The sequence below is a fragment of the Onychomys torridus genome, unplaced genomic scaffold (genome assembly GCF_903995425.1).
Source record: "Onychomys torridus unplaced genomic scaffold, mOncTor1.1, whole genome shotgun sequence".
Classification (NCBI taxonomy): Eukaryota; Metazoa; Chordata; class Mammalia; order Rodentia; family Cricetidae; genus Onychomys; species Onychomys torridus.
Window position 1 is genome coordinate 26,112 of NW_023412783.1, and position 26,685 is coordinate 52,796.

The 26,685-nt window shown below is 41.5% G+C and overlaps 1 protein-coding gene across 1 annotated transcript; it reads right to left on the reverse strand.

The window, feature by feature from the left end:
• Positions 1-21,412: 21,412 nt before the first annotated feature.
• Positions 21,413-23,408, reverse strand: LOC118575875 (transcription elongation factor A protein-like 3). The gene is made up of 3 exons (XM_036176246.1): positions 23,251-23,408; positions 22,625-22,697; positions 21,413-22,288 (listed from the first exon to the last, which is right to left on the reverse strand). The coding sequence occupies exon 3, from the start codon at positions 22,260-22,262 to the stop codon at positions 21,660-21,662; it is 603 nt and encodes a 200-aa protein (XP_036032139.1). The 5' UTR covers positions 22,263-22,288; positions 22,625-22,697; positions 23,251-23,408; the 3' UTR covers positions 21,413-21,659.
• Between the last annotated feature and the right edge of the window lie 3,277 nt (positions 23,409-26,685).

The following is a 26,685-nucleotide window of genomic DNA, read 5'->3' on the forward strand; positions in this document are numbered from 1 at the left end:
AAATATAATAATAATAATAAAATAAATTTTAAAAAATTACAGTTAAAAAATAAGAAAAATAAAAATTAAAAAATAGGTTTTAGATTTTCTGCACTACAAAAAAATGAACATAAAATAATTCGTTAAAAATCCAGTTTAACCAGGCATTGTGCTGGACATTTTTGATCCCAAGACCCACAATACATGAGTAATCAGATATCTGTGACTTCAAGGCCATCCTGGTGTCTCCAAATGTTCCAGGCCATTGAAGGCACAGTGAGATAGTCCAAAAAATTTCAGTTTATGCTCCTAAGTAAAAAAAAAGTTAATTATTCTGAAAATCCTTATGGTGATATTTTATTTGTACTGAAATGTGATTTTATTTGTATGTTTATAAAGTTGCTTTGGGGTCAGAGCAAGCCATAGCAGAAGCTAGTCTGTGGTGGTGCACACCTTTAATCCCAGCACTTCCAAGGCAGAGCTAGGCGGATCTCTGTGTGTTCAAGGATACAGCCAGCATGGCGACACACATCTTTAATCTCAATACCAACCATAGAAGACCTGGAGGTCTGTACAGACAGGCAGTGACAAGGAGGTCATATGGTTGGGTTTACAACCAATGAGAAGGCAGAACAGAAAGTCTATAAAAAAGACAGGACACAGGAAGTAGCTCTCTTGCAGAGAGGAAAGACAGCAGCAGCACTGAAGGGTAAGGTTTTCAGCTCTCAGCTATTGCTCTGACCTCTTGGCTATTAACTCTGTATTTGGCTCTGTCTTTCTTATTTAAGAAGACCATGTTAACAGAGGAATACATATTAACAGTTACAATCAATACGTTGGTGAATTTGTGCATGGTTAGATAAAATAAGATGATTGTGACCTTGGCGAGAGAACACCCATTGCAATTTGGGGACAGAAGTCCTGGTGGAGTGGAGTGAGGAGTCCCTGGGAAGTTCAGAATCTTAACAGAGAATGGAGAAATCTATTTTTGGTGTTTTTCTTCTAAAGAAAGGGAGAGGGAGGGAGGGAGGGAGGGAGGGAGGGAGGGAGGGAGGGAGGGAGGGAGGGAGGGAGAGAGAGAGAGAGATAGAGAGAGAGAGAGAGAGAGAGAGAAGCAGAAATGTGACTATATGATTGAATGGGGATGAAGAATCAGAGAGGATTTTTTTAAAATCTCAGTTCTTTGAAATTGGAACAAGTTTCCAAGTTAATGTGAAGGAGTCATCACTCATCTGATCCTAGATTTAATTACTTTTTTGCTTTCTTCGTTTTGATTGGAGACAGTCTCCCACAATGCTTTCCAGGATGGCTTTGAACTCGAGATCTTCTCCCTCTGCAGTCCTACAAACAGTTATATCCATCTATGTCACAGGATCTAGCATTCATGGAAAGCCAATTTGCTGCTACATCTGTGGGCTTGGAATACTTACACCATTGTCAGAGGCACTCAAAAACTGAGCTAGTCCTTAGAACTTTACACATGGAGGTGGCTTGCACTGAGATGTTTTTTGAAGGCTGCTGTGACACTTCTCTGTGACACAGCACAGAGCAAGTCCCCAGTGCCTGGTGTACACAAGACTCCTCTGAACCAACATCTTCCTTCCACTCTTCTACTTCCATTGTGTCAAAAAACCAAGCCCCCTCCTCCTTTTGCTAAAGATTCACACCATTTTCCTTTTTTCTTTTAAATATGCTTGTTAACAGTTTGAGGCTGGCCACTGCCAAGTTCTGATAACTGTGCTCCCAAAGCAATTATACTCATCACCCCATTATCACTTTTTATTAACAAATTTTATTCATTTTACATACCAATCAAAGACCCCCGCCTCTTCCCTCCTTCTTCCTCTTTAGCCTACCCCTTTCAGCCCACCCTCATTCCCTCCTACAAGAAGGTTAAGGCCTCCCATGGAGAGGTACATTTAGTAGAGGCAGGTCCAAGCTGCTCCCCCTGCCTCAAGGCTGTGCAAGGTGTCCCACCATAGGAAATAGGCTCCAAAAAGCCAGCTCATGCACCAGGGATGGATCCTGATCCCACTGCCAGGGGGCCACAAGCAGTTCAAGCTACACACCTGTCTTGCTTGTGCAGAAGGCTGTTATCATTTATATGACTTACTAGGGCACTATGTTCCATGTTTTACATATATTATTTAACATATATTCTATGCTTATTTACAGTTTTTATAGATGTATAATATAACATACCATAGTCTCTTGAGGTTGGTAATAGAGAAGGCATCACATAGAATAATTTGTTAGATATCACACAATAAGAGGCAACAGTGCACTTTAAACCCAAATGCTTAACTCTACTCTATACTATCTTTGTTGAAACTACACCAGTTTTATAGATTAGCTCTTTTCGATTTCAGAAACTTTATTATCTGGATCTATGTGTCATCATCACCTTCCTCAAAGCTAGGTAGCTGTGCTCATTTCTGAGCACAAAGTGATTCCAGTTACTCTACCAGGCATCAGTTCTAGTGATACTGTAGTGTTTCCCTAGGATCTGCAGTCATACATATTAAGGAACAGCATAATGGTAGATAAGGCTGTTTTTTTAAATATGTCCATATACCGATTGTCTTCTGAACCATGAGAAAGCCACTGTGCTGGCTCTCATTCTGTTTTAGGCGTCTTGTGCCTCTTACTTTCTCTCAGTGTGTTACTCATTAAATGAACTTCTAACAGACTCCTCATGTGTGAGAATGCTCTTAGTTGATGAGAGTGGACCCAGAGTGCTACATCTCCACCACGCTGGAGTATTTTTCTCAGCAAGAGGCAATATAATGGGTTTGAATACTTTTGATAGTGAGTCAGTCAAAGATTATGTGGTTCTCTTCTACAGATGGGACAGACTTGCACCAGAATACTGGGACTCTGTCCTGCAGTTTTCACAGTAGGGTTTGCCAGGGCTCACTCCATATCTTTCTCATCCTTAGAACTTCAGTATCAATGGCACATGCCTACACCCTCTCTTAGAATGTAGAGGCGAGAGTCTTAGTTTCAAGTTTGAGGCCAGTCTGGCTCATACTAAGTTTCAGACCAGTGAGATGATGTCTCAAAAATAAAAGAAAGAAAAGGGGGAATTAGGAAGAGCCCCAGGGCCATAGGATCTCATAGGCTTTTATTGTATTTTTGGTTGTGAGCCTAGCCTTTAATGGCTAAGCCATCTATCTTTCCAGCCCGGCTTTTTTTTTTTTTTTTTTTTTATTGCTTGTATAACAGCCACAAGTTCTTACTCAAAGCTAACACCCTTGATTGTCAACTGATAAGTAGATCACAGAAGTATTCCAGAGTGAAGAACAGGCTAGCCTCAAAACCTGAAGAAGTCTATCATCTAAATTACAATTCCTCTTTAGTGACAGAAGACAGAAGGTGTGATAACTTGCTGTTTGTTTTGGAGATAATGTCTCAACATTCCCTAAACTACCATACCCTGATAATTTCACTGAAAACTTTGTAGGATTTATCCCTAACCCACTTGAATCCAATTTTTACAGAGATCTCATCACTAAATTGTCCCTTATAGCTCATCAATCCAATTAATATTATGTTTTCCATGTAGTGAACCAATATCCAAAATTTAGAAGGATATCCAGATGATCTCCTTTTGCACTGTTTGTTAAAAAATAGGGAAATTAGTAAAACTCTTGAGAAAAACATGAATATATAGTGTTGTCTACTTCATGTGATTGTAAACTGTTTCTGGCCTCCTTTCTGATGGCTATGGGAAAGAATGCATTGCCAGATATGGCCGTAATCCACGTAACAAAGAGTATGTTAATCTAATCTGGCACCACTTCTAAAACTAGATTGTAACTTGGTTGAGCGTCTCCTTTAATTTGTCTTATCATGTGTCCCTTTCCTAATGGAGCAGCCCTGTTGTACTTTGGATCCCCAGATGTCAATATCAATCCATATTCAGTATCCAAAGTTTAGTATATTCACAGGGTGCACATCTATATAACATTCACTTACATGAATACAGTGATCATTATTATATGTGATTGGCTTCATTAATCAGGGCCCTTTATTTTTTCATAGGGACCAGGCCTCTTCTTCAATCAAACTACTCTAGAACAGGAAAGGAAACTTGACCTAGAGTTGTAAATGGGACAAAGATTTACCGTCTCACTGGAGCTGGCTTTCCTCCACTCTGGCTAAATGCTTCTATTTCCTTTGCTCATGTTTCTGTTGCTCTTTTAGACTTCCCCTGTTAACCTGTTCGTTCTTAGGAATACCAGAATCAATGAGCCACCTCCTTACATCCTGTAGGCCAGGCCCTTCTAGTTTCAGTCCAACTTTTAAACACATTAAATAAGTATGAAAATGTTGCTTCTAGCTGTTCAATACTTCCATTCATCTTCCATGTTCTAGAATTTTCTTATCCCCATTACTGGTAGGAAACCTAATTACATGACAGCATGTCCTTCTAACAGCTTAAATTGACAGAGAAAAGTGTTGTTCAGGGTTTCTATGATGTCAATGTTTGACCCTTGTCAGGGCACTCAGGTTTTTGTATGTGGAGTGACCTGTAGTTTCTCCCAAGGAATATGGTTCTCTTGTGAGCATTCTGTTCTCATGAAAGACCTATTCAAGCCCTTCTCTGAGGCTTTGGACTCATCTCTTTGTGGTTTGCCTCTGGATTTCATAATGAAAAACTGAATTTTAAAAACATTTACTACATATTAACTTACTTAGTGTTGTGTGTGTGTGTGTGTGTATCCTTGAATATATGTGCTGTGGAACTTATGTGGAGGTCAGTGAATAACCTGTGGGAGTCACTTATTGCCTTCACCATGCAGATCATCAGACTTGGTGATAAGCACCTTTACTGAGCCATTGTAATAGCTTGACTAGTTTTATCTTAGGCGCAGAATCTGATTAAAAGTCTGGCCTTAACAGACAGCTGATCTGGATAACAATTTATATGGACTACAAAAATATCCCTAAGAATGTGATAAGGTGGGGGAAAATCAAACTTATGCCAACTTCCATAGTGAAGATTATTGTTCAGGTTGGAGAATTTGATGAGTTCCTTGATGCTCACTTTAAAGGACAGTATGTGCAATGAGATGCTGTCTTGGAGGCAACAGTGAATTCCCGCACATCATGGGAGTACCATCACATACATGCCCGTGGTTCTTCAGTCCTCTTCCTGGATGTGTTTGCTTTGCACTCCAAATAACTATTGGAACATTTCTTAAAAGAATATTGCTTTGAAGAGACAACAAATTGCCAAGTCCTGCTCAAAGGACCCCTTATGTCTATCCATGTCTTTCTATGGCACACCTACTTGCTAGATCAGCTGAAACATAAAAGGGTCCATTTGAGAGGTTCCAAGGAACTCATAGGAGAGGTTTCCATAGAAGACTAACTGGCCAAAAGGTTCCCCATCTTGACTACTTTAGGGTCCATTGTCTAACAGCATTCATCCATACTCTCCCTTTCTAGATGTTCATGGTTGGTGTCAAGAAGGCCTCATCATCTGACTCCACAGTGTTGTTAACTAGCAACAGAATTGTCAAAGAAGGCATTTAGCTGCTTTGGACTTCATTTTCTTTAATAAAAAAGAAACCTCAAGGTAATTCTCAAGGAATTTTGAGGCTCAGTTTCTGGCAGCTCTTCATGCAAAATGGGGAAAATGGCATTTTTTTATTCTAGTTGCTGAATTAGGAATTTAAATTCATTACAGAACTACCATTTCCTTGATATCCAAAGACAAATATATTTGGCGGCAATGATTTAAAATTTAGAGTAAATATGCTACTTGGAAATACAGTTGATTTGTACTTAATAATTTAGCTACAATAGACGGATAGATGGGTAATTTGCACATATGTCTATTACTGTGACCAGTGTATTTACAGTTGAGAATGCCCTTCCCAGATGAGGTAGGCATGTAGAGATTACATATCTATCTATCTATCTATCTATCTCTCTATAAATAATATGACAAAGGGGACAAAACAGGAAAACACATGTTAGCTTGGCAGGGAAGTGTTGAAAACACCACTTCCACCTGTACAGGGTGGGATCCTCAGACAAGAACCAAGAGGCCTCACTGTGGAGCATGAGTACAGGGCCTAGATCCCAGTCACACATCCCTGTATGCATGAGAAACCTAGCTGAGAATTCTTCATGTAAACAAGGGGTCCAGTGTTGTATGGTCCAGGGACCATCCGTTTTTGTGGCTTCACAGGACCACCAGCCAGTGATTTATTGTTATGGTCTGAATCTTCAAGCCCTACAATCATATATTCTAGAATCCAACCTCATTGGCTTCTCCTCCATCTAACATTCTTAACTTGAAGTGGTTCAAAAGAAAACTGTATTGGTGAAATTATTAAGGCCACTCCACGTAGTTAAAAGGGAGGTTTATTTTGTGGGGTAACTTACAAATGAAGGGGTAGGTTGCAGGGTCTGGCAAAGGTATGGCGCAGTCCGGAGGTGTTCTCTGGAGAACTCTGCTCGGTCTACCTCCAGCGTCCAGGGTCCCGGAACCAAGAGAGAGACCTCCTCTGGAAACTCGGTCTTCTGCTTCCTCTTCCGCCCTGCCTTGTGGGCGTGACCATTACCGAAGCCTCAATGGGGGTTGGAACTTCCAGGCCAATGCTTGGATGGCTATCCACTACAAAACTGGACTGCCTTTTGCTTATAGAAGGGACCTTGAGTTAATGGAATGGGTTTATTTGTTTCACTTGTTCCTTGTTTTGCTTTGGTTTTACTTAAATGGTTATTTTTCAGTAAGAACTACTCATACCTTCCTAAATAGCAACGATTTGGCAGTGGCAGAGATATAATGTAATGTCTCCCTGCTGGAACTCCCACGAGCCTGGCTTCTTCTACTTTCCCAGCTCCTTCCTGAAACCTGCCCAGGGCTGTGTTCCATAGCCATTTTCATACCAGATCAGGACCTGTTCCAATGGCTCCATCCATTTTGACTGTAACACAAGCTACAGTCTATCATTTCATATGACATAACATTGACATTTGTGCCTGGAACTTTGAGAGCTACTGCGTATGAAATGAAACCATTTCTTTCTGTCAAAGTGAGAAGAAGATCCCAAAGTGGCTCTAAACCAATCTACACCTCAGCCTTGTCTTCAGGACTAACTACCGTCAAATGCAAGTTTTTTGTATGTTTCATAATGAATTCATTTTCCCCAGCAAATATTTACTGAGGATCCATATATCTAGTCCTGGAAATTACACATGTGTAACAATATCTGTATCTCACTCACTGTTTTCAGGGCTATGGGAGAGGTGTGGCTCTAAGAGCAGATAGGTAAAATGAAGTATAAAAGGTGTTGGGGGAGCATTCAGGGTAAGAAGGGATCTACTTCTCCCTGAGCAGCTAGGGAGGGATGGGAGAAGCCTTGGTCTAGGTCTCCTAGAGCAAGTGTGTTGAGCAAACCCTTGAAATGTACCATTTAGTTAGCATGAATTATCCTTTATCACATAGGAGATTCTCTTAATGTAATAGGTATTTTTATTGTAATGAAACCAGTTATTTTGTATAACATTTATATATTAACAAAGTAAAATTCTAATTTTGCATTAGAAATCTGGAAAAATAAGAACAACAGATAATATAAAATAAAAATATGAATATGAAGTATAAGCCTATCACATGAATTCACTGTAATTAATATTTCAACACATTTTTTTATTTTCTACATAATAATTACAAAACCAGTATCATCCATGTACAAAGCTCTAAATGCTTTGTTAACTTCTTTCCTGTAATTAAATATAATTTCTTGTCATTATTTTCAATAGTTGCATAACATTATAGAAAATTTATACTTATTCAAGTATCAGTATTTGTGAAACATTTGTGTTTCCACTATAAATTTTTAATACCATCTTTATTGGCATCAATTTTTATTTACTCAGGAAACAGTTGCTGTATCACAACTTTTGGTATCTATTACCCACAAAATATTTTTGTTTATATTTTTGTTAACAACAATGAAAATTGTTTTTCTCTCACAGACTCAGCATTATGGACTGCATTGAGAAGGAAAGAATGTTTTGCCAATTAAAGATAAAAGGGAGAAATTATGTTGTTGTTTGATTTTATTTTCTTGGTTTCCAACTTAGTGAAGTTATTTTTAATGACATCTGTCATGTCTCCCTCTTAACCTTTTAGCCCATTCTAAAGACCAAAAGCAACATGATATTGAAATCCTATTGTAAACCCAAGCAAATGTCACTGACAACTGAATGTCACAAATGGCAAATGCCACTTGGTTTCCCTCTTCTCTTCTCTAACTGCATCAGCATGGATATGTCTTTATTCTAGAGCTCAATTTATAAACTACCAAGCCTTTTGTTTTTGTTCTCTTATGCCTCCACAGAAAATTAATCCTGTCTAGTTATGTGTCTGCTCATCACCATGTTGCCTCCCTTTCTATGCTAAGCTACCCTTTGATGCCCTCTCTCTCAGCTATTCCCTTAGTGTTCTCTGCAATTTAAATCCCATGGCCAAGAAGTCAAAGCCCGGTAGGCTGTCCTCATGCCCTCAACCACAGGAACTGGGGCTGTTCTGAGAGCACACATGAGTTTTTATTTTGCAAGTGGAGGGTGTAATCTGCCACTGCCACTGTTTCTGGCATAGCTTAGGCTGGCATTCTGTCCCTTCTCTATTTCAGCCTTCAAGCAATGACTTCTCCACTTCCCATAAGATACCGTTTGCCCTGAAAGCCTTCTTTCTTCTCTACATCTTCTTTCTCATAGACACTTCATTCCACCACAAGCTTCAACACTTTATACTTTTATTTCCCTGCCTCCCAGGTCCTATCCACAGAGTGTCTCTCTTACTTTTGGATTAAGAGCTATGCTTTGGCATGAAATCATGAGATTAAGGCTGAGGTCTCTCTGAAGAGTACTATTCCTTTCAACTGTCTCTACAAGCTGAAGCAGGATGGACCTGTGAGAAGGGACTCCTGGGGCTACCTTCACCTGCTTGATCCACTGCCCCAGGCAGATCACTAATAGGAATCTAGAATTTCTTTCCAAAGGATTGGAGGAAGCACCCTAGTTAGTTGATCTGATATGACACCATGACTAACCTAATACCATTTTGGCTCAAAGTCTTGCTATTTGAGGATAACAAAAGTCTCCTAGTAAAATTCCTCCATTTTGTCATTCCTTCTGAGCTACAAAGCCCCCTCTTCTGTTCCACATCCAGTTTATCAATCTTTCTTCAGTCCTGATATTCTGACCTTCTTCTCCTGAGTGACCTTCTCCAAAACCTAATGAAACCCTAGCTGTGGGTTTGCTTGACTTTGTTTAAGCCAAAGTTATCACTGTATACTGCACTAAAGAAAAGACGTGAAAGGATAAAGTGGAATACTTTATTAATCATGCCTGTATGTTCAAAAAGATCAGTTATTACAGAGTTGTCTAGAGTTTCCAAGTAACTCTTCATTTTTAAAGCAGCGAGATCTTAGAAAGTATAGGAACCAACTACTTATAAGCCCTATGCCTACAAAGAGCCACTATATTTTATGAACAAGTTACTGTAACTTAAAGGAGTTTTAACAGTAAGGAATATGTCCAATAATAAAAGTCTTCACTTTTCCACAAGAAATATTATCTGTTACACTCCTCCCCTCCCTTTTCTCCTAATTACATAATACAACCTACTCAATTTGTACATTACTTCTATGTACGTATTTTCAGGGATGATCCAAAAGAGGAGGCCACGAATTTGAAAGAGAGTAGGAAAGTGTGTATTGGAGGGTTTAAAGTGAGGAAAGGGAATGATGTAACTGTATTATACTCTCAAAAAATAAATGATTTAAAAATGTTATCTGGACTGGGCTGCTTGCCTAGCATGTAGAAGGCTCTACATTTCAATTCCAGTTATGCAAAAACAAACAGCAAAGAAACATTTTTTTGTCACAACTCATATTTTAACTGTACCTAGGTACCATGCAAAATAGCAATAAAATGTTTTCTCAGAGAAGAAGAATTTTTTGTCATCTTTACTCACATATTTTGCATTAATGTGATATGGATAATTTTGTCCTCTACTTCATGCAATAGTGTAGTGAATATTCCCCTACCAGCCCACTTTAGTACACATGAGAAGTTTTTATTACGTTGCATTCTTTACATTCATAGTACATATTACTGAAGACTTGAGTGTGATCATTTACATTTCTTCAAAATTACAGGTTAACTCTTTGAGGTATGAAAGGATCACTCATGTAGTAATGCTCAGTAGATGAGTGTCTGGGGTGGTGCAGAAAAGTATAGGGGTGCATATTAATGAGTCAGTCATTGGCATTTAGTGGAAAATGAATGACATCACCCAGGAACAAAGACCATGTGAATCAAGGAGCTAAGATCAAGTATCTTGGAGTATCATCAATCCAAATGGCAGCTCAGATTCCTGTCAGGCATGATTGTCATATTTTGTAGCAGCACTGATTTTGAAAAGTGATTGCTTGATACACTCTAATTAGAATGTCATACCTGGTGATAATGGGTATCTAAGAAGGATTCTCTGAGGTAATACTACAAAGTGCAATGCATCCATGGGTAGCATGCCTTCTCTTTCTCATTTTGGGGAATTCCACTCCCTAACCTATCATACCTACAACTTCTTGGTCTCTAGAGTAGATGGATTTGAGGTGGATGGGCAGGGTTTGGGCAACAAGCTCTTTGATGACACAGTGCTCACACGGACCACTCAAAACCAAGGTAGGCACCATTCTTCCCAAAAGAGTTTCTATAGAGAACTTGTTGAGATCGGGCTATCCCATGGGGACTGTTTTGTTTGTGAAATGGTGTAGAAAGATCCAGTCCTTTGTGTGTAGCACTGATTCATGGGCTGGGACCTGGACTGAAGAAAAGTGGAGAAAGCAAGTTGAGTATTGAGAGAGCAAACTAACAAATGATCCCTTCACTGTGGATGTGATGCTTTGAGTTACTGCCTTACCTTAACCACAATATTGGATGGTAACCTTGAACTGTAAGTTGAAAAATACCCTTTCCTCCTCTATGTTGCTCTTGATCTAGATATTTTATTATGGAAGCAGAGATGAAACTAGAACATCACCCTTTAGACAGATTCTCACCACAGGAACAAAACAAGCTCCACTTAGCCACCAGAAAGTCACAAATGACAAATAGGTTTCAGCGAGACCAAAGAGGGGTAAGCCTGTCCCAGATCTCTTCAGTTCAGTCATCAACACATGTATCTGCCTGAGAACCCAGGCCAGCAATGGAGATGGATGGGGCTGAAAATTACAATTAAAACTGCTTTGACATTTTATCTTACCATAGCCAGAATGGCTAAGATTAAATTTAAAACAACAACAACAACAACAACAAATGTTGGCATGGATGTAGAAAGGGTGAACATTTATTCATTGCTGGTGGGAATACAAACTGGTTCAGCCACTATAGAAATCCTTGTGGTTGTTCTGTAGGGAGCTGGGATCTACTTTATGATCCAGCAATTTGACCCTTAGGCATATATTCAAAGGACTCCATATCCTACTATAGGGATACCTGCTCATCCATGTTCATTGTTGCTCTATTCACAATAGCCAGAAATTGGAAACAACCTAGATGCCTATCAACTGATGAACTGATAATAAAAATGTGGTGAATTTGCACAATGGAATACTGTTCAGCTATTAAGAAAATTGAAATTCTGAAATTTGCAAATAAATGAATGGATCTGAAAGCAATCATTCTGAGTAGTGTAACTAAGACACAGAAAGACAAATGTTGCATGCTTGCTCTCATTTGTGGAGTTATATTTGAATCTTCGGATATGTATGTTTTGTTTGTATTATCTGTAGAAATCAAGAAAGACACAAGGATCGCCCAACGACAGAGAAATGGATGAGATCTACATGAGCAAACTGGATGTGAGGCGGGGTAATGAAGGGCAAGGGTCGAGGGAAAGAGAGCTTAGGGGGACAGGAGGTCCCAGCTGGATCAAGAACAGAGAGGGAGAACAAGGAAAGAGAGACCATGATAAATGAAGACCCCATGGGAATAGGAAGAAGCAAAGTGCTAGAGAGGACCCCAGAAATCCACAAAGATACCTCCACAATAGACTACTGGCACTGGTCGAGAGAAAGCCTGAACTGACCTACTCTGGTGATTGGATGGCCGAACACCCTAACTATCGTGGTAGAGCTCTCATCTAATGACTGATGGAAGTGGATGCAGAGATCCACAGCTAGTCCCCAGGTGGAGCTCCAGGAGTCCAATCAGTGAGAAAGAGGAGGGTCTGTATGAGTGAGAATTGTTGAGACTAAGATTGAAAAAAGCACAGGTACACATAGCCAAACTAGTGGAAACATATGAACTATGGACCAATAGCTGAGAAGCCCCCAACTGGATCAGGCCCTCTGGATAAGTGAGACAATTGATTAGCTTGAACTGTTTGGGAGGCATCCAGGCAGTGAGACTGAGACCTGTCCTTAGTGCATGAGGTGGCTGTTTGGAACCTGGGACCTATGTAGGGACGCTTTGCTCAGCCTGGGCGAAGGGAGGAGGGGACTGGACCTGCCTTGACTGAATCTACCATGCTGAGCTGAATACCCAGGGGAGTCCTTGCTCTAGAGAAGATGGGAATGGGAGGGGGTTGGGGGGAGGGCAGGGAGGTGGGAGGAGGGAGGACAGGGGAATCCATGGCTGATATGTAAAATTAAATTAAATTATGAAATAAAAAGGGGAAAAAGAAATTAGTAAAAGGACAAGGTGTTAGAGCACTTTCAGGGAGTGGAGACAGAATTTAGTTGTATAAAGGCCTGAAGGGGAATAGTAGAACAGGAAGGGTTAAATTGGGCTATTAGCAATTGATAGCTACTAGGAGAAGGAGAGTCAGTTTTCTTGAAGGGTTTGGCCTATAGTAAATCTATCATACTCCACTGGAAGGCAACACATCCAAGAATACATGGTCAGCACAAATTGGAACTGATGTGTGTAAAAAGGAAATAAAGAAGAGCTCATGAAATTGAGAGAAAGGGGGTTATGGTAGGACATAGAGGAGGGATACACAGAGCAGAAATGATGCATGAAATTCTAAAAAAAAAAAAAAAAAAAAAAAAAAAAAAACTTCACCAAATTTTAAGGAAAAAGAAATACAGGGTTCCATGGGACTGGGGTTGGAAGCAAAGGAAACAGTTGGGTGGCCAGAGCCTGGATTAAGGGTAGATACAAAGTTTCACAGATAGCTCAGCTCCTGCTTTTGTGCCCTGTCTGCAGTTCTCTGCCTCTGTTGTTCCCAAAGTGCAGTGATACATGAAAAGGAGTGACCTACACAGAATTTCTGAAGGTCAGTGGGCAATGTCAGCATGGACAGGGAAATAGGCAAAGTTGGAGTCTACTGCCCAGCCCAACCATATCACATACAGATTGCCACACTGAGTAAGCATAGATAAGGCCTTCAGGGCCTATGAATGTCTTCCCTAGCCACAAGCTTTTTTTGCTCTTTATTACAGTTTCAAACCTGGGTTCCCTTCTGTGTAGCAGGCATAGGATCCAATCACAGTGTGGTTTACAGCCACATACTAATTGTGTAACTGTTGCATTGAGGGCACATTTGCAGGATGTACTCCAAATGTAACAAACAGGATGAACAAGGCCATTGGTAACAATTCACCCCAAGATGTCAGGTATCCAGTGACCACTACAAATCCTGGCCACTGTGGTGAGAATTTCCAGGTCAGTCTCAGATTAATTCCCTCATGTTCAGCAATCAAAGCATATGATTTCTTCAGTAACAGAGACTTAGAACTCAGTTCAGCTATAAAACTAACTGGAGTGTCAACAACTTATATTAGTAGTTTCGAACCTGTGGGTCATGACCCATTGGGGGGGGGTCAAGTGACCCTTTCACAGAGGTCACATATCAGATATCCTGTATATCTGATATTTATAATTCTTAACAGTAGTAAAATTACAGTTATGAAGTAACAACAAAAATAATTTTATAGTTGGGGGGCCCCACAACATGAGGGACTGTATTAAATAGTCACAGCATTGGGAAGGTTGAGAACCACTGCCTTCCACAGTGCTGAGGGAGTCACATCAGATGCCTCTGTAGCCAACAAATCACAGGGATGTAGCCTGCCCTGTCATCAAGATTTTTTTATTGAACAGCTTAAGGCTTTGACAAGCATTTCTTCAACTTCTGCAAAGTGCCATTACTTCAATCTAATTATCTCTTGTTTTAAGTACTTGTACTGCCTTTGTAGGGTCTGCGTTTATGCCATTCCAGAAAGGGACTTAGTTAAAAGGCCTTCAGCTCATCCCTTTATTGGATATTCTGTTATTACTAACTGAACAGTGACGGGGTTTATCTGCTCCAAGTTCAGGGACTTATGTATGGCTAGCAATTCTTGCTCTAAGCTTCTACTCCCTTAGTGTCTGTTCAAGCTGTTTTTGCTACAGCCCTCAGCTGTGGCTGTTAGAGATCTTACTAACTTCTAAAATGATCAGGTACTACTAGACTGGAGCACACTGTCCTTGGCCTGCCTCACAAGGATCTTAGTTGCATCAGAAGGCTCTTGAATATGTTTGTCCAGTCCCACGTCCCACCTCCACAAAGCTATATAAGGGATGGGCAATTTGAAAAGACTGGGGTATAAAATTCACAAATACCCTGGAAGTCCCAAATAGCTATATATTCTTTACATTATTTGTTAGAGGTTACTGGGGAATTCAATGATATTTTTAGGTTTTATTCAATGAAAATATTTTGCCCATGTCCAACTCTTAAATATTTAGGTGTAATTACATATCTTGCAGATATTTTTCTAAACCTGGTAGACACCTGCAGTTGGGAATGATATCATATGTATTTTAAACCAATTTTTACAATGGGTGGGCAGGATAACAAAACAATCTTCTGTGGTGTTACCCCATGGATTATAGTATACAATGGTAGGATTCTTTGGGTAACCTTGGAGATGTACTCTAGAGGTTTATTGATACCTATTCCATCTGAATGTGGCCTGGTCCTGAGGCTTAGGAGGTAAAAGAATGCTAAAGAAAGCATTAGAAAAACACAAAATAGCATGGTAAGGTCCCATTACTTACACCACTCTTTCAATCAGAAAGCAATGTTGGGGATAACAGCATGAATACAGAACACTTTCTTACTTGCATGCCATAACCCACAATCATTATGTATATACCAACTTGTGACTTATTCTTTTTCTCGTTATAAATTCTTCCTTATGTGGGAAAGTTTCCCTGGACACAGCTATCAGCTCTCTCTTGTAGGAGGGGTTATACAACCAATATACCCTAAACCTACAAAGTTTCCAGTTTGTGTGGTTTTAGCTCTCCAATTGAATTTGTGTAAATCTGGGTTCAATAGAGGTGTCTGTAGCTTTAAACATTGTAATACAGAGATAAACTCTGGGAAAGGTGTCTTTATGAATACTTTGTCCTTGGCCTTGTCAGGGACTCTGCTGGTCTCATTCTGGCAAGTAGAGCAGCTAAATGACTGCTTACTAAAAGACAGAACCACTTTGGCTAGGATTTGGAGAATTGTTGTTACAGATCCTGTTTCTTGCTATGCACTTCTTGGCTACACTAATAGATATCAGAGATACTCCACATATTTATTAGACAGATTTTATCACTACAGTGCTAACCCAAGATAAAGTATTTTAAAAAATAAAGTAGCTAATTGTTTACTTCCAAAAGCATGATGCCTTCATTGACACAACTTTCTCTGTTGTGTGGATGATAGTGGTAGGAATGTATTGAGGAACAAGTGAACATATATCAAACAGGAAGCTAGAGACAGCTTGATGGGACCAGACATACACTCTTATAAGAATCCTTCCTAAGAAGGCTCCACTCCCTCACCAATAGTGTTATTCTGAGGACTAAGCCTTTACCACATGGGACTTAGGGGGACATTCTAAATTCAAACTAAGACATGTAAGCTGAGGAACAGACAGTGAAATAGCAGGAATGTACATCAAAGGAGTTTAATTAAACTGCATTTTTCATAATATACCTGTGTGTGCTGGCTAATCTTGGTCATCAACTTGACTACCCATGGAATTAACTAAAACCCAAAAATGGCTGGGCAGCCCTGTGAGGCATTTTTTTTTGCTTAATTATATCATTTTAAGTGGGAATGTCCACTTCTAATCTGAATCTTTGAGGGGGACGACAAACCTTTAATCCAACTATGTCTTGAGATGGGAAAACCCCTGTAATCTTGGCCACACCTTCTCCTGGAAGTCTATATAACAGTGGTTCTCCATCTTCCTAATGCTGTGATCTTTTAATATAGTTCCTCATGCTGTGGTGACATAAAATTATTTTCAATATTACTTCATAATTGTAGTTTTGTTACTGTTATAAATTGTAATGCAAATGTCTGTGCTTTCTGATGGTCTTAGATGACCCCTGTGAAAGGGTCATTTGACCCCCAAAGAGGTCATGACCTACAGATTGAGAACCACTGCTATATAAAGACATGGAAGAAGGAAGCTTGCTTTCTTTGCCTGTTTTCTCTTTCCCTCATTATCAAGTTCATTCCTTCACTGAAATTAGAGTCTACTTCTTCAGGTTCTGGCATATATTTAAGACCAGATTCCAGCATATACAGAAGACTAGCTGAGACATTCAGCTAGTTTCTGGATTTTTGTACCTTCCATACATAGGCAGCTGTTGTTGGATTAGCTAGACCACAACCTGTAAGTTATTCTAATAAATCCCATATGTGTGTATGTATGCATATATATGAATATCTGTATATATCTCTATATATAGATATATAGATATCCATTCTGTAAGTTCTGTTACTCTAAAGAACCCTATGCTCTAAAACCCCAGCATATGTAGTCTAACTATACTTTCTAAGACTTGATAGATTCTAATTAATATTTACTCAATATAACTGAATATGCATACTCATGAAGTCTGAATTTAATGTAGATTTTTTACTTGCTCTGGATGTCATTCCAAACTGGAAATTTTCTGGGGCCCAGGTACGAAACCAATATGACATATGTAGTCACTGAAATCCAAGTTAATCCCCTTAATCTAAGTAGAGAAAAATCATCTCTAGGTATATGCTTTACTTTTTTTTTTTTTTTTTTTTTTTTACTTTTACAACCCAGCACCTCCATTTCCCAGACTTTCACTCTGCCAGTCACGGTTTTGTTCCTTTGTGAACCTGTGTTCCTGTGGCATACACAGAAGCTGCCATTGTGTCACTGAATAGAAATGTGTCACACATTTCTTAGTTGTTTGTTTCACTTGTATTTTGGGGACCGAAAAATTCTACTCACTAAGTCTAGGAGCTCTCCTTTGAGTTAATGAATGTGTATTTTTTAGTGTCTTTTTTTATTAAGAATTTTTAAAAATTCATTCTACATACCAATCAAAGATCCCCCTCTTCACTCCTCCTGCCTCTCCAGCCTTCCTGTCCCAACCCACCCCCTATTCCCTCCTACAAGAAGGTGAGTCCTCCCAATGGGAGATACAATTAGTAGAGGCAGGTCCAAGACCCTCCCCCTCCCTCAAGGCTGTGCGATGTGTCCCATCATAGGTAGTGGGCTCCAAAAAGCCCACTCATGCGCCAGAGATGGATTCTGATTCTACTGCCAGGGGGCCCTTAAGCAGATCAAGCTACATAATTGTCTTGCTATGCAGAGGCCCTAGTCCAGTCTCATGCAGGCTCCACAGCTGTTGATCTTAATTTCATGAGTTCCCACTAGTTTGGTTCGGTTGTCTCTGTAGGTTTCCCCTCATGATCCTGATGCCTTGCTCATAGAATCCCTCTTCCCTCTCTTTGACTGGACTTTTGGAGCTCTGTCTGATGTTTGGCTGTGGATTTCTGCTTCTGCTTCCATCAGTTACTGGAAAAAGGCTCTATGATGACAGTTAGGGTATTCACCAATCTGATTACTGGGGTAAGATAGTTCAGGCACCCTCTCTATTATTGCTAGTAGTCTAAGTTCGGGTCATCCTTGGGGATTCTTGGGAAATTCCCTGGCACCTGGTTTCTTCCTATCCTTGTGATGTCTCCCTTTATCATGGTATTTCTTTCATTGCCCCTATATCGTGATATCTCTTTCATTGTTCTCCAACTCCATTCCTGTTCCAGCTTGACCATCTTCTTCACTGAAAACAGCTTATGTTGGAGAGGATGTGGAGCAAGGGGAACACTGTTGGTGGGAGTGCAAACTTACACTGACACTTTGGAAATCAGTATGTCGGTTCCTCAGAAAATTGGGAATCAATCATTCTCAAGACCCAGCTAAACCACCAAGGAATATGCAGTCATACCACAGGGACACATGCTCAACTATGTTCATATCAGCATTATTCATAATAACCTGAAACAACCTAGATGCCCCTCAACCAAAGAATGAATTAAGATAATTTGGTAATATACACAATGGAGTACTACTCAGCAGTGAAAAACAATGACATAATGAAATTTGCAGGCAAATGGATGGAACTAGAAAATATCCTGAGTGAGATAACTCAGACTCAGCGACAAACATGATATGTACTCACTCATAAATTGATACAAGATGTAAAGCAAAGGATAACAAGACTACAGCCCACAGCTCCAGAGAAGCTAGCTAACAAGAAGGACCCAAAGAGGGATGCCTGGATCTCCCTGGGAAAGGGAAATAGATGAGATCTCCATGAGTAAACTGGGGATGAGGAGTGGGCACTGGAGGGTAGGAGATGGGGGATAAATGTGTATTCTTTAATAATGGCATCTTTAGCCGGGTGGTGGTGTTGCACCCCTTTAATCCCAGCACTCGGGAGGCAGAGCCAGGTGGATCTCTGCAAGTTTGAGGCCAGCCTGGTCTAGAAAGTGAGTTCCAGGAATTGTTTGAGGGGCACCCAGGAAGGGGCATCGGGATCTGTCCCTGATGCATGGGCAGGCTTCTGGAATCCGGTGTCTGTGTTGTGACACCCTGAACAGCCTTGGTGCAGTGGGAAGGGGCTTGGACCTGCCTAGGCTCAGTGTGCTGGGCTCTGCTGACACCCCACGGGAGACCTCGGTTTTGGGGATGTGGGGATCCAGGGTGGCTTAGGAAGGAGGGCTGGGGGTGGAAGGAGGAGGGGGGATCTGTGCATAGCATGTGGAGTGAGTAGAAAATTTCTTAATAAAGAAAAATGAAAAAAAGAAGAAGCTCGATGGAGGTAAGGTAAACGTGGATAGGATAAAAGTACATTGTGTATATGTATGATAATTTCAAAGGATAGATAAAAACATTAAAAAATTTAAAAAAGCGAGTTCCAGGAAAGGTGCAAAATTACACAGAGAAACCCTGTCTTGAAAAAACAAAACAAAACAAATGGCATCTTTGACAGTGTGCTATAGCACTTCCTGTTGAGCCTGCAATGCTCGTGACTCCCCAGTCCTTTTGAGGCCATAATTAAACCCCAGTAGATAATTTATTTGTTCAAATTTAGTTACAAATTCATAGGCTAAGTTTGGATAATAATTGGTGGTTCCTGACTTAGTCATCATTTACATTTTTGCCAAGTACCTAATACATATCAGGTATTTGTATTAGGTCCTAGAAATATGAATATGAAATGAATGGGCTATGCTTTAGGTTCGATGCATGTTTCTCCACATTTTTATTTACGAACTAAAGTTAAAAATTCTTCATCAGAACTCATAGTGCACATACACACATAAATATTCAAACACAAATCTCATAAAATTATATTCACCTTACTTGCAATGCAATCAAGTATTTCTGATTTCATCATTTTAGTGTATATAATCAAAAAGCTCTGTAGGTCTTAAGCTATTGATTTTAAGATCTAACTTGCTTTAGGGAAGGATAACTATTATCTGTGGTGTGTATCTTGCCTAGTGCATATATTTATACTTTCAGACTTATATTCCATGCAATGGAAAGACTCATGAAACTCCCATAAACAGTTTTTTCCTCAAACATTAAGGGTAAAGGAACTTCTGTTGAGATCTTGTTAAAATAATTTATATTTATGAAAGCATTATATTAATGAATTAAAAAAACAGTTCTAATTCAAATGAGATAGAGCCTGAGATTCTTGGTTTGTTTCTACTTACCTCTCAGGTGATACTGATGATCTGGTTCATGGACTCTGTGATTTCTACTAAGGACTGAAAACACAAAAATGTTGATTGGTCTGCTGATGTGCTAAGGTAAGGTTCTATGAGAGTTTCTTGAGAGTAAACTCAAACTAGGGAAGAAAATTTGCATGTGACATATTCAACCTAAAAAACAACATAACGGTTATAGGTATTTTTCCAGGTGTAGCCTGTATTATATAAAGTTAGTGATGATAATAGTTATGTTTATAAAAACACACAAATCAATGAAACATACACAAATGATCATTTTCTTAGACAAAAGTATCTAAAAGGCATATATGAAGGTCCAAGCTAAGGGCATATACACAGGTAACTGATGACAGCACTCCAAAGGGAGAATAAGGTTTTATTCACTTGTGTATCAGGAAAGGATAGGTGAACAGTGACTCACCAGTGACTTGAGAAGTGAGTAGCAACTTAAAGCCTCTGCCACTACATAGTACTGGGCCCAGGAGAAAGGTCACAGTGCCCAACAGACATCTTGATATTCTTAGTCCTTACCTTTCTGCTGCCTGGACTTGTGCCTGGGCATATATGAGAGCTATCTGACCTTTCTCCGAAGTGTTAGATTCTATCAACACTCCTGCTACTGTATGGGCATGATATAGGAGGTATTCCTTCTTGAATGCCTGCTTGGGTTTGGGGCAGGCCACAACGCAGCTCATTTCTCTAGCATATTATTTGACCCACTAGGAAGTATTATGAGGCAAATGCTGCACCCATTTCAAGACTGTTTTATACTAAGGGACCTGTTAGAGTGACACATTGATTATTTGAGCTGTAGCAGAGGTAACATGAACTTTATCAATTTTATGTTCTAACAACAGACATTTAAAGTGCCATTGCCTTTGTAAGCTCATTCAAACAAAACAATTCACCATTCAATTGCTTATCATGTATTATTGTCATATTTTAGTTTTAAACATATTGTGGAATATGTAGTCCATATTCTTTAGGAAAACAGAGAGATAACTGAGTCAAGAAAAGAAGGATGTAAGGAAGGCCACAGACAACCATAAAAGGGACACATGTAGAGAGACATAGAGTGGGAGACACAGGGTAGTGACAGAAATGTCCACTGACAATGTTAGGAGTGACCCAGCATGGGCACACAGTCGAGGGATAACTGAGACATCCCCAACTGTAGGCCATACAACTAAGTTTTGAGTACGTGTGAGACCTATTTATGTTTGTCTTGCATGAATAGCCATTGCTAACTGTTTAGTGTACACACTTTCATAGTTTTCTTTGTGCACAGATGTATTATGCAAACCAATTTACATTCTTACAAAACCAAACTGACACTGTATCTGTGGTTCTGCAAACTGTTTTCTTTATTCAGTTTTACAGTGTACCATGAACATATTTTTCATGCACATGGGTGAAAATCCTGTACTAAAAGACAGAGAACACTGTAGTTGGGTCAAAAGGACAGTGATACCTAAAGCAGAGTTTCGGCTGAAGGTTAAAGCACAGGGCCTGGCAAGTATCTACCAGGGAAAGCAGAGCCAGCGGTGTTCTTTCTGATCTGAGAAATCAGAATCGAAGGCCAAAGGCATTAAAGGTATGGGATGTCATGTAGGCCCCTCTGGCCCCTGCCTCCGCCCCTCACTCCCCTGACTCCCCGCTGGCCCCTGGGGACTAGCGCATCCTGTGCATCTCTTGGCATCCAGTGAAAACCTCCCACTTTCTGCCTCTTCCTCAGCTCTTCCTGCGCCCTTGTCATATCTGTACACTCTCTCATCATCTCCTCACTGCTTACATGCCTGTCCTGTAAGTCCTCCTGGGAGTTCTTGGGAGAATCGTCTGTCCCCCTGTCTGTTTTTCGTTTTGCTTTCCGGGGCACGTAATCTTCAGCAGGGCGCTTTTCTGCGGCTCGCGCCTCGCTGGCTGGCTTGGCCTGGGAATCCTGCTTGCCCTCCCCTTGGCGCTTGCCCTCCCCTTCAGACTTGCCCTGCTTTTCTGACTTGCCCTCATCTTGTGGCTGTCCCTGCTCATCTGGCTTTGCCCCCTCCCCTAGCTTCCCCTGGCGTGCTGGCTTCCCTTTCTTGTCTGGCTTCTCTTCCCCGTCTGACTTTTCTTCATCTTCAGACTCTACTTCATCTTCCGGCTTTCCCTCCTTTTCCAGCTTCCCTTCGTTTTCACCGCGGAGTTCTTCCATGTCAAGATTTCCCTCCTTTTCCTGTCCTGAGGGTAAAGGTGGGGAAATGGGAAGCAAAGAAGAGATGTGAGAGCCTGAGACACCGGGCAGAATACAGGCTCATTAACACCTGTCTTTACATCTGGCCCTTTCGTGGGGTCCGCGTGGCTGTCCCAGCCCTCCAAGTGTGCTTCTGCCTGCACCCCTCCTCCACCCTTGAGACAGCTATGCTGTGACAGGTCCCGCCACCTTCTCCACCTACTGGGTGCTCCTTCAGCGCAGCAAGCTCTGTGGTGTGTTGCATGGGATAGCTTGGGAGGGGACTGGCGGTGGGGTCCCAAATCCTGCCCGTGCCTCTGCCCACGTTGCCACTATCCACTGACCTGCAGGGATCCTGGGCAGGTCGATCCTCCTTTTCAGATGTCACAACGCGCTGGGAACAACAGAGGTGCAGACCTACAGACAGGACACAGGGGCAGGGGCTGCGTGGTCAGTGGATGCACAGGGACTGGGAACCTGTCCTGCGGCCATGCTCATCACCCAACCTTTTTCTCCGTCACCCCCCCCCCCGCCCCGTATACCCCAGCCGCCATTTCTTTTCAGGCCTTGGGCATCACATCGGGATGCTCCCCAAACTCAGTTTTACTCTGTGCTCTCCCCTCCGACGCTGGAGGCAGCCTGCCCCACCCCCCACCATCTCTTTGGTCCGGGTCAGTTTGTCTTCATAGCCTGGAGTGCGAGCGGATCACTTCGGAACATCTGCGTCTCCCCGTCGCACTGCGGGCCCCCTCATCCCCCCTCCCCGCTCTAAAACGGATCAGGAGTGGGGTGAGGGAAGAGAGCCTGCTGCGGGGTCCTCCTTCCTCCCTTTTCCCGCCCCGCCTGCCTGTCCCCTCCTCACCAATCTCCCTGATTCCTTCCCCCTCCCCTCCCGCTACTGCTGGTTCTAGCTGCCACCCTCACCACCCTTGTCAGCCTTTGCTGGCAGAGCCAGCCTTGCCGTACTGACCTGAGGAAACCCGCGACAGGCCTGTGCGCCTTCTCGGGGCTCACAGTAACCAGGACAGCTCAAGGAAATGGTGCTGCGTGAATGCGGGTGCTGGGTACAGGTAGCCGCAGCAGGACTAGCTGGAGCGGGGGCTGGTGCCCACGTGGGCACCAAGCCAGTCACGTGAGCAAAGCGTCACCCTAGCTAAATCCACCCCCCAATTGTCTTCCCACCTCCCATCCCTGGAGGATCTGGGAAGCAATGCACATTTAGGGGGAGTGTGGAGAAAGGAGAGAAGTTTTTCCATTCTCTCATACACAGTCACTGAGGCACAGCTTGCAAATGCAAAGTTCCTACACGGGGTCCTCCTTTTCACCTTGATCCTGCACCGCAGGAAAGGAGGGGACGGGTCTTGACTCCAAGTGCTTTACCTACCTGGCTGTCCCTCAGAGAATCCCTGTCAGACGCCCCGTTCTCACCAATTGTGACAGCTCAATTAGAGGGGGAAAGGGGCTTTGCCAAGAATGCTCAGCTCCTGAATCTCACTTCACAATACTTCTGCCTAACTACAGAGCCCGGGGCTGGGGCCCCGCCAATGTTTGATCTGTTTTTGTTAAGGACAGATGACAGACAGCCAATACAACTAATACAAAAGCATTAAGATATGTTTAATGTAGAGCTCACATGCAACTTTACAAGCGTATTTGCTATCTCTTTGAGATTAACTCATTCACCAAACTTCTTAGACACATAATTAGTGTTTTTGCCATTAGGTTTGAGCAACACCCATGATTCAAGTGATTTTTCTCTTCTCCATCTAAAGAGATCATTATGCATGTTGGTATGCTAGGTGAAGTCTGAGAAGTTTCTTGGGCTGTGTTCATTTTTCCACAGTCTTTATTTTTAAATCTCCTGGTCCTCAGATGGCTAATCCCAACTGACCTAGACCTTCAAGTTTACTAATTATTCTGACACCTCAGTTCCACTATTGTTTCTCTGTCATTTTCATTTTAGCTATTGTATTCTTTTCTCCTGATGTGAAAGGATCTGATAAATTTAAAAAAATACATTTTATCTTACCAAATAGCCAAGACTTTTAACTATGTAGATAGTTCAATGTTGCTTATTTACTATGAAGCAATGAATCTTATAAAATAACTCTTTTTTTAAAAAAATCAAAATAGAGAGACTGGAGAGGTGGCCGTGTAATTAAGAGCACTTGCTGTTCTTCCAGAGGACCTGAGTTCTCTTCCTGGCACCTGTGCACAGGTCCTGTGGCAACAGAGGTTGCCAGGTGGTGGTGGTGGTGGCATGCCTTTAATCCCACCATTTGGAAAGGAGAGGCAGGAGGATCTTTGTGGATCTCTGTGAGTTCAAGGGCAGCCTGGTCTACAGAATGAGATCCAGGACAACCAAGAGTATACAGAGAAACTCTGTCTCAAAAAAACAACCAACCAACCCAAGAAACAAACAAAAACAAGTTCTTACAGAGGGCAAGGTGGTGGAGGCACACGCCTTTAATCCCAGCACTAGGGAGGCAGAGGCAGACGGATCTCTGTGAGTTCGAGGCCAGCCTGGTCTACAGAGCGAGATCCAGGAAAGGCACAAAGCTATACAGAGAAACCCTGTCTCGAAAAACAAAACAAAACAAAAATCTCACAGAGGTCTGGTGAGAGTGTGAGCTCCTCCTCCAACACTTTGGGTGCTCAGATCAGTCTGTTTCCACTCTCTCATACACAGTCATTGAGGCACAGCTTGCAAATGCAAAGTTCCTTCATGGGGTCCTCCTTTTTACCTTGATCCTGCACCCTAAGGTTAGGCATAGAGAGTATTTCTTTTGAAGATTTATTGTTTTATTTAACTGTATGCATGTGTTTCTGTGAGTACATTCCACATGGATGGATACCTACAGATGCCAGAAGAGTGCATCAGATCCCTGGAACTGGACTTACAAGGATCTGTGAGCCACAGGACCTCTGCACAGGTGCCAGGAAGAGAACTCAGGTCCTCTGGAAGAACAGCAAGTGCTCTGAATTACACAGCCACCTCTCCAGTCTCTCTATTTTTTTAAAGAGTTATTTTATAAGATTCATTGTTTCATAGTAAATAAGCAACATTGAACTATCTACATAGTTAGAAGTCTTGGCTATTTGGTAAGATAAAATGTATTTTTTTATTTATTCTTTGTATATAACCAATGTGTTTGGATCACATGCACCCCTCCCTCTTCCCTACCAGACTTCCACTACCTTCCCCTCTTCTCTATTTTTTAATATAGCACACTGAGACAAATTCATGCTCCCCATATACACATGGATATGGAATGATCTACTGAGCCATGGACAACCTATCAGGGCCCACACCCTGAGGATAACATATTCTTTCTCTCCAGGCAGCAATCAACTGCCAATATCTCCTCAGCTAATGGGACCTCATGAGCTTTTCCATCACCCATGCACCCGTCATCCTCCTCCTCTGGTTTTTATGATGTTTCTGCTCCCTCTTCTGAGCTTGCCCCTGAGCCTTGGGGAGGGTGGGAGGGTGATAAGATATCCCATATAGGGTTGAGCAACTTAGTTACTTGTTGTCTGTACTTTGTGTCTCTGTATTAGCTTCTGCTCATGACACAAAGGAGTTTTCCTGATGGGTGATGAGAGCTGCACTCAGATATTTATAAGGATGGGTATTTAGAAGGCAGCTTGATATTATGTCCATTTGGCAAACTATTAGCATCAGTACTAGGTTCTCTCCTAGGACCTAGGGCATCCCCAGCCAGAGTCCTTGGCCACTTTCATTCCATCATTGTGCCAGTGGGCATATCTTGGGTTGGTTGTTATAGATTTCAGAGTTCACAGCTGAGTAAATCTACTGATGACTTTCCCTCATCAGCTTGCCTAATTCTTTCTCGTATTGCCATGAACACACCCAATCTCATCTTTTCCTATTTTTCATACCTCCTCCATTTAAATAAACCCTGATCCATTTTCTTATCTCCAACCATCATCCACTCCTCTCCTCATTTAAACATTTCCACCCCTAATATGCCTCCTCTGAGCCTTCATTTTACCTAGGCTCCAAAATCCAACCCCCCCTCTTAAGACAACTCCCCTCCCCCTGTGTGACTTTTCTAGCTTCCTGGCTTCCACAAGTACTCATGTTGAAAAAAAAAAGTTGAGGCTGGGATCTGCACATGAAAGACAGCACAGACAGAGTGCAGTATTTGTCTGACTGGGCCTGAGTTACCCCACTCAGCATGATTTTTCCAGTTCCATACATTTGCCTGAAATTTTCATTTTTGTTTTAGAAAATTTTTAAGTGTTTGAAAATTTCATACATGAGTACACTGTATTTACATTACTTCTATCTCTCTCTCCCCCTTTCCAGTTCCTCCCTACTACCCACTACTGATTTTTGGGTTTAGGACCTCTTCTTGTACAATTAATTATTATTGTCTTG

What these genes read in the sequence shown, in the direction of transcription:
- LOC118575875 (XM_036176246.1), bottom strand. Translation starts at nt 22,262, where the DNA reads ATGGAAGAACTCCGCGGTGAAAACGAAGGGAAGCTGGAAAAGGAGGGA.